This window comes from Vigna radiata, chromosome 1 (genome assembly GCF_000741045.1).
Source record: "Vigna radiata var. radiata cultivar VC1973A chromosome 1, Vradiata_ver6, whole genome shotgun sequence".
NCBI classification, from domain to species: domain Eukaryota; kingdom Viridiplantae; phylum Streptophyta; class Magnoliopsida; order Fabales; family Fabaceae; genus Vigna; species Vigna radiata.
The window spans coordinates 22,152,468-22,161,637 of record NC_028351.1 but is presented as its reverse complement, the minus strand read 5'-3'; the positions used below and the strand labels follow the sequence as shown (position 1 = coordinate 22,161,637).

The 9,170-nt window shown below is 44.5% G+C and overlaps 1 protein-coding gene across 1 annotated transcript in view; it reads left to right on the top strand.

The window, feature by feature from the left end:
- The window catches only part of LOC106759375 (PXMP2/4 family protein 4-like), a 12,994-nt gene extending 4,495 nt beyond the window's left edge, over positions 1-8,499 (top strand). The window contains exons 2-4 of the mRNA XM_022778803.1: positions 7,364-7,578; positions 7,686-7,810; positions 8,286-8,499. Coding sequence (XP_022634524.1) covers positions 7,364-7,578; positions 7,686-7,810; positions 8,286-8,354 — 409 coding nt within the window. The 3' untranslated portion in view covers positions 8,355-8,499. The remainder of the gene's footprint in view (positions 1-7,363; positions 7,579-7,685; positions 7,811-8,285) is intronic.
- Positions 8,500-9,170: the final 671 nt, after the last annotated feature.

The window sequence follows — 9,170 nt, the reverse complement described above, 5'->3', positions numbered from 1 at the left end:
GTCCCCGTATCAATAAAGACAAACAACAGTTATCGAATGAGTTAAACGATAAAAGCATTAAGCACAGATGAGAACCCAACAATTAATAATCAAAGCATATGGAAACCACATAAATGAACAAGAGTTTCAATAAAAGAGAGTATCAAAAGATTACATTGTTTCCCCAAACAACAATAGGGTTTAGTTCACCATTATCATGGTGAATCTAGATGAAAAATGGATGAAGAATGGAAAAGAAAACCCTAGATAAGATGAAAAGGAGCCTAAGAATCCAAGAGATCCTCTCCAGNGAGTGAAATTAGGTCTGGCCGCCCCCTTCTGTCAAAAGAATGCCTCTAAACTCGCAATAGGGCTATTTATAAGTGAGGAGCGCAATAGAAAACAGGCCCAAGCCCAGCAGACAACCGCCCGGCGCCACACTTGTTCAGCCCGACAGTTTCCCTCTAATCGCATTACCGCCCGACAATAGGGGTCTACCACTCGGCGGTTTACCTCTAATCGCAAATCCGCCCAGCGCCCACGCTAGGTGCCTTCTCCTCGCCCTGGACCGTCCGGCGGTGTAATCTGCCGTCGGGCGGTACGTCGACTCTTCAATTCTTAAATTTTCTTCTCTTTTCTTGAGTCTACGACCTTCATCTTCAACACCATTCTTCATTTTCTCAAAAATGCTACAAAACAATGCAAAACAAGCATAATATTGCTAAAAATAGCTTTTGACTCTCTACAGACTCATTTATTGAGTTTTGCTTGATTCTAAGCTCATTCTAAGTAGTAAAAGGAGTACTTTAGTCTAAAATGACATATGAAAATAACTATTTTTCAACCTTCATCACCGGGCGGTAGTGATTCTTTTACCAGCATTCGCCGTTCACCACCCGGTATCATTAAGTTAAGAGTGGCAATGTTTTCCCGTTTAGGGAATACGTCGTTCACCACCTTAACGCGTTTGACGGGCGGCAGTGGTTCCGTTAGAACTCGCCGTTCACCGCCCGATATGAGTAGATGGAGGGTAGCAGTGTTTTCCCTTTTCGGGAAGATGTCGTTCACCACCCTGGCACGTTTGACGGGCGGTAGTGGTTCCGTTGAAACTCGTCGTTCACCGCCTGATATGAGAAGAGGGAGGGTGGCAGTGTCTTCCCTTTTCGAGAAGACGCCATTCACCACCTTGGCACGTTGGACGGGTGTAGCTGCGGCTTGAATGAGCGACTGAATTTCATTAAATTGCATTCCTAGACGTTTTCAAAATACAACAACGGTTTAACTAAAATAAAACTTCAGGTGGGAAGCGTTCCAAGTATTTCAGAGCGGTCTTCCACTGGGAGCCGACAAGCGGTATGCCGTTTTGCAAATCTTCAATGATCTTGAACGGACTGTCCCATTTTGTTGCAAACTTTCCATGTGCCTGCTCCTTCCGTGCATCCCCAGTCTTTCTCCATACAAGGTCGCCCTCCTGAAAATTTTGGGGACGCACTTTAGTGTTATATCTTCTCTCCACCAACCGTCGGCAGGCCTCCGCGTGTAACACGACCCTATTCCTCCGTTCCTCCAAAGTGTCTAGCTCCACCCTTAGGTCCTCTTCGTTAAGTTGTAGGTCTTGTACCTGTCATCGCAACGACGACTCTCCCAGTTCTACCGGCAACATGGCATTGGTACCGTACGTCAGGTTGAATGGAAACTCTCCTGTCGTTCCGTGCGTGGAGCAACGATATGCCCATAGGACTTCAGGCAGTTCATTGACCCACCCCCTTTCTTTTCTCCTAGCCTCCTCTTCAGCTCGGCCACAAATGCTTTGTTGGCTGCCTCCGCTTGTCCGTTCGTTTGGGGGTGTTCGACCGAGCTAGTTATGTGCTTTATGCCCAAGCCCTTAAAAAACACTTGCAGCCTTTTGTCTATGAACTGGCGACCATTATCTGTTATGACCGTCCGGGGAAGTCCGAACCGACATATTATCTTCCAAAAGAAGACTTGAACTTGTTTTGCGGTGATCGTGGCTAGGGCTTCTGCTTCTACCCACTTTGTGAAATAATCTATAGCAACAAGGATGAATTTCTTTTGAGTGCGTCCGGGGGGAAAAGGTCTCACAATATCCATCCCCCACTTGGCGAACGGCCAAGGGGGAAACAATAGCTTGCAGCTCCATTGGAGGAGCGTGCGGTGTGTTGGCGTGAGCTTGACAACTTTCACACTTTGTGGTGAACGCTTTGGCGTCCTCTTCCATGGTTGGCCAATAATATCCGGCCTTGAGGGCTCGCGCCTTCAAGGCCCTCGCGTATGCAACCCGCATATTCCATTGTGGAGTTCGTCCATAACGTATGTGGCTTGTTCGGGGCTCACGCATTTAAGCAGTGGAACTGAGAATCCTCGTCGATACAAGTCACCGCCTATGGTGACATACCGGGCTATCTTTCGTGCATCTACTGGTTTAAGGCTTCATCCGTTATCCTGATCCACCATCATCCTGAGAATTTCACCACGCCAGTCTCCGTTTGCTACCGGCTCTATTGCTAGACATTCCACGGATGGTTCGGTCAGCACTTGTCGGATAACCGTTGTAAGTTGCCCTTTCTCCTTGCCGGCGCTGAGTTTTGACAGCATGTCCACCTGGGTGTTCTCTTCTCTAGGTATATGCTTGATGACGAATGGTTGAAAACTTTTGGCTAAGGTGCTGGCTTTGTGAAAGTACCTCAGTAACTGGTGATCCTTCACCTGGAACTCTCCGGTCATTTGTCCCATCACCAGCTGAAAATCGGTTTTGCACGTGACGGAGTGCACTCCCATGTCCAAGGAAAGTGTGAGCCCGGCGATCAGGGCCTCATACTCAGCCTGGTTGTTTGACTGCTCAATCAAAAAGCCATCCGGCCCCTCCAGTACCACTCTGGCACCTGCTCCAACCCGCCTGCTGCTCCGTCAACATAGAGACTCCATTGTTCGGAAGGTTGGGTTCGTGGCAATTCTAGCGCAAAATCTGCCAAGTGTTGGCCCCTTACGGACCCACGCGGTTCATAACGTAAGCCGAATTTTGACATTTCGACGGCCCAGCTCACCATGCGTTCGGTGATGTCCGACTTCCTTAAAATCTTGGAGACTGGATGGTCAGTCCTGACGACCACCTGATGGCTTTGGAAATAAGGACGAAGCCTCCTGGAGGCGTGGAGGAGGGCCAAAGCGACCTTCACTACCTGCTGATAGCTGGTCTCGCCTAGTTGAAGCACCCGGTTGACAAAGTAGACGAGGCGAGGCGAGGTAGTCTCCTGCACCAGGGCCCCACTAATGACTTCGTTGGATACCCCTAAATACACCTGCAAATCCAAGTTGGGAAGGGGCCGATTTATCACCAGGGGGTGGGTTAATATGTTTTTCACTTCAGAGAACGCCCGCTCACAATCGACATCCCACGCCCCCGCTTCGTTCCCCTTCTTCATCCTTTTCACAATGGGTTGGACCCGATCTGCCATTTTGGGATGAATCTGGCGAGTGCAGTCAACCGTCCAACGAGCCCGTTGGATATCATTCAGGTTATTTGGGCTCTTCATGTTGAGGATGGTCGTGCACTTATCAGGTTTGGCCTCTATCCCTCTCTCGGTTAACATGAAACCTAAGAACTTTCCTGCGGAAACACCAAAAGTACATATTATAGCAGCGTACCTGCCGGAACACTTCTTCCAAGTCACGAAGGTGGCCTTCAGGTGTCGTTGACCGGACGACCATGTCGTCCACATATACCTCCATACACCGTCCAATCTGGTTGGCAAAAATCTTGTCCATCAGCCATTGGTAGGTGGCTCCGACGTTTTTGAGTCCGAACGGCATGACGTCATAACAATAACTCCCTTTATTGGTGATGAAAGTCGTTTTCTCCCGGTCGGTTGCATGCATAGGTATCTGGTTATATCCCGAATATGCGTCCAGGAAGCTGAGCATTCGGTGGCCCGATTCTCCATCCACTAGATTATCGATATTCAGGAGAAGGTGGGAGTCCTTCGGGCGCACTTTGTTTAGATCGGTGTAATCAGTACATACTCTTCATCTCCCGTTAGGCTTCTTCACCATAATGACGTTCGCCAACCATGTGGTATATGTTATCTCCCGGATAAACCCGGCCTCCTTCAGCTTCTTCACCTCCTCTTCCACCGCCCTAGCATTCTCGGCCCCTAGTCTTCGTCTCTTTTGTGCCACCGGTCGCGCTTCTTTGAAGAGTGCTAAACGATGTGTCATGATCGAAGGATGAATCCTGGGCATGTCGGCTGCCGTCCACGCGAACAAGTCCCGGTTCTCCCACAATATCCTCTTCAACCCATTCTCTAGTGCCTGATCCAGCCCACTAGCTATTGTAGTGACCTGGTCATCCCTCAGTCCTAACTTGGCCGACTGCAACTTCCTGTGCAGCTCTATTCGGTCCTTTGTGTCTATTCGACGATCTAAGTCTGTCATGGCTACCTCTGGCCGAGGGACCTTTGCCCGGGGAACTCTGGGGTACATCCTCAATCCTGTTGCGTAACATTCTCGTGCTGTTTTTTTATCAGCTCGGGCGGTGACAATTCTTTGCCGCTCATTGGGGTATTTCAGGGTCAGATGGGGCGTCGACACTATGGCACCAAACAAATTGAGGTCGGGCCGCCCCAGCAAAACGTTATAAGACGTGTTCGCATCCACCAAGAGATACCGAACCTTCTTCTCATCACCGTCCCTCCTTGTTCCTAGCCGCGTGCGGAGGTCCACGTAACCCCGAGTATCCACCCTTTCGCCTACGAACCCCACTATCTGCTCATGGAAAGGAACGATCAAATCCTCGGACAAATCCATCTGCATGAAAGTCTTCCAATAAATGATGTTAGTCGAACTACCCTGGTCAACTAGGACCTTTCCTATCTCATACCGGGCGATCTCTGTTGTGATAACCATAGGGTCATCCTGTTCCAAATCCGGTGCGTGGAAATCGTCATCAGTGAACGTTATAGGTGACATCGATTTCCGGACGGTGCGCACACTGTTTACCGAACGCAACGCCCTAACATGGCGCTTGCGGGCAGAGCTCGACGATCCTTCCCTGGAAAAACCTCTTGAAATAGTGTTGATTCTTCCGCGGATCGGTTGGTCTCGGCTACGGCTTCGACTTCTACTCTGTCGTTCCTTGTACCTCGATCGGTTATCTAAGCGTCGCGGTTGTCGACTTTGGCCTCGGTCGCGGTCCTTTCTCGTGTCCGGGCTTGGCGGTCGCACCCTTGGTGGCTCGTTGAGAGCGGTCTTGACATATTGGTTCAAGTGCCCGGCACGGATCAGCTCCTCGATTTTGTCTTGGAGGGTTACGTACTCTTCAGTGGTGTGCCCCATATTTTGGTGATAAAGGCAGTGCTTGTTGCCATCGGCCCCGGGCGGCATGGGCCGCTTCTTCAAAGGGGGAATCAAGTTAACACTCAGCGCTTCTTGCAAGATACGCGCGGGCGGGGCATTTAATGGGGTATATTGTTGAAATTTGGCCCCCCGGGGAGTCTCTCTCGGTCTGAACCCTCCCGACCGGGTGGCCTGGCCATCGGACCTCTTCACCTCAGCTTTCTCCTTCGCCTCCTGATTCTCCTTCTTGTAAGCCTACTTCATTTCTTCCACCCTCATTTCATCGGCCGCCTGCTCTCTTAGCTCCTCCATGGTCTTTGGCCGCTTCCTGCATACACTATCTTTGAAAGGTCCCGGTCTCAGTGCTGGCATTACATACTGCAGGGCCAATTCAACATTCAGTCCTTTGACCCTCCTGACCATTTTCTGGTACCAGTCCATGAACGCCTTCAGCGTCTCGTCTTTGCCCTACTTGAGGTTGGATAGCTCGAAGACCGTGGGATCCTCGGCGCGGTTACTGGCGAACTGTCTGCCAAACATCTCTTTTAGTCCTTCGAAACTCTGTATGGAGCCCCGTGGTAAGGAGTTGAACCACTCCAACGCCTCTCCTTCTAATGACAACGAAAAGGCTCGACACCATATAGCCCTGTTGCCGGTTCTGAATGCCATCCTGGTGGAAAAGGCCTGGATGTGATCGTCCGGGTCGGTAGTTCCGTCATATATGCTGAGCTGGGGCGGCACGAAATGCTTAGATATGTGGACATCCATAATGGCCTGAGTAAACGGCAGTTGACCGACGGTTTCCTCTTCCTTCACTATGGGTACGGTAACGAGAGTGCTGATTACCCTCTCGGTCTTCTCCTGGCTTTCATTCAGCTTGGTTTCTCCTATCTTCCAAGTTCGGTCCGAAGCACTACTGTGCTCGGCCGTGCCCTCTCGATGGGTTGCGGCTCGATTGTCCTCTTCTCGCTCCCGATCGGTCACTTCCTTACCCTTCTCTTTCGCCACCCTTTCCCGGGCGATACGGGCCGCACATTCTTCCCTTACCACCGACAACTCTTCCTCGTGTTGGCGTTTCATGTCCTCCATCTGCTGCCGTAATATCCTTATCGCCTCTATGGGATCCTCAGTGGTCGTGTTCCTCGTGGTTACCATTGGGTCTAGATGCTCGGCCCCATGGTGGGTGCCAAAATGTTTCGGTGTGAAGCCGAGTATCAAACCTACACAATTTCCTCTCCTTAGACCGTCTGCTAATTCCGAAGCCTCTTCTCAAACAGTCTGTCTTCTCCCTTCTCCTATGTCCGATGCGCCCAGAGGGTACCTGCCAAAGGTGCTCCGATGCTTAAGTTAGTTAGGTTATTCGTTCGGGTATCTGAGCTCAGAAGTAAATGCGCAATAAATGAACCTACTTACCCGGTGCCCTTGACATGTATTTATAGTGCTGGATATGGGCCTAGTATTAAGGCAATCTTAATCAAGGCCCAATCACCTTAATCATGCGATTATCCTAATTACCTTGGCTTCACCTTGACCCTTCGGACTATCCGTACCTTACCGTCCGGTTCCTTTCATTCACGTTGACCGACCGTGTTGAAGGGACAACTGACCGCTTCCACTTAGATGTCTTTCACAAGTTGACCGTCCGAATCTGTTTCAGACGACTGGGTGGTGATCTCTAGTACAGATTACAATAATATAAATATACAAATTGATAATCTAATTAGAAAAATTTAAAAGGAAATAAACTCCACCAATTTAATATCAATTATCATAATATTAATTATAATAATTGATATTTAACACTAAAAATTAAATTAAATAAAGGGAAAGTAAATATTTTAAAACTAATTATTATAATTATAGAGAAAACGTGAGAAGAAAATGAAACAGAAACAAAATTAGAGTAAAAATAAAATAACTTTATTTGGTATGAGAGACTTGGGTAAAAGTGATCACACTTTATAACTTTTATTGGGTTTTTGTCACTAATATATACTGTTTTACACATTTGTTAGATCATTACACTACCCAGTTTTTGTGCTTCATATGATCTTATAAGGACACTGCGTATGGCAATATATGGACTGCTAATCTTGGGGCCAACACAGCACACGTGGTTTGGTTTTCTATCTAAAATTTTCCCGAAGACAGATTTGGCATCAACCTTGAAGAAAATCTTAATGGGGCAACTTATATTAGGTCCTATCATCAATGCTGTCTTCTTCTCCTATAATGGTGCTTGCCAAGGTGATTTTTGTCTTTTTTTTTATTCAGTTTTCAACGTAATGTTTATACCCTTACGTTTTACAAAAGTTGTGGTGTTTCTGAATTTGCCACTTTGACTTCAATATCAGGTGAAGGTGGAACTCAAATTATGGCCAGGTTGAAGCGAGATCTACTTCCTACATTGTTAAGTGGTGCTCTGTATTGGCCTGTATGTGATTTTGTGACCTTGAGATACCTTCCAGTTCGTTTGCAGGTTTGTAATTCTGGGTTTAACGTCTTTGTTAAGAATAATTTGTCTTAATTAAATTTAAAAATTAAGTATACTTTTTATCTTTAAACTATTTTAAAATGTGATATTTCGTTCTAAACTAAATTATATATATATATATATATATATATATATATATATATATATACACATGTCGTCTCACTTTATAAAAGTTATATAAAACATTATGCAAATAAAATTATGTAAAGCGACTTTTATATAATAAATGAAATTCTATAATAGTCTGTAATATAACTTTCATGTTCTATTACTTTCATAAAGTATAAAGACAAATAGCTAATATTTTTAATTTAGAAACAATTTTTTTAAAGTAATATTTTGACGAAAAATATATTTAACTTTCAAATTAAATCTAATAATCACCTTCAAAATTTATCATTTTTTTTTCTTTTTAGTTATCCTAACTTTTTATTTTGAATTTTCCTTGTAACTTCTGCAGCCACTGCTGAATAGCACCTTCACATATGTATGGACAATATTTTTAACGTACATGGCAAACAGAGGGTGAGGCATGTGCTTGGTTTGTACATACGCACATAAAGGATTTTCAAGCAATTTTCCGTTGCTTAGCAAATCTCACCAGATACAAGAATCTTGGTATTTACAAATTTCTAAATTTTATTTCCATTTTCTATTCAATTTTCTTTTTAATTCTTTATGTACATAAATATCTTCATATCGTTAGTTTCCACATAAGTTTGAATGTGAGACTTCTTTTCTTGAAAGACATGGTAAATTTATGCTTTTAAATTACTTTTTATTTGTCTGGTTTTGGAGGATTCTACTTTGAGTTCAACCACTTATTTTCTGGTTAAAAATAAATTGAAAAGCTAAGAAAAAACTTAAAACAATAAAGGGAATTAGTTAAAAGAGTAAACATAATAAGAAGAGGGTATTGATAAACAATAAATGGTATTAGTAATGTTAGCATAAGTTGTTATGACAAAAAATAAATTGAAGGACTAAAAGAAAAACTTAAAAGTAATTTAAGTATTAGTTAAAAGAGTCAACACAATAATAGAAAAAAAAATATTTAAATTAAAATTATATAATATATTAAATATTTGTTTTGAAGAAGCAAATGGTTGATTACTCAAAACAAAAGTGATGATATTTGAGGACCTAAAATTTATTTCAACATTCAAAATAAATCAAATACAATTTTTTTTACGTAATAAGCTTTTACCTAAATTTATTTATCCTATTTTGTTGCATCTTCACTATGTTTAAAAAAGACACAAATTTCGTAAAAAGTGGGATGCAAGTTCAAAACTGATTCAATTAAATATGACATGAGTACTTTCTAAGCGAAAAGGAACATGAC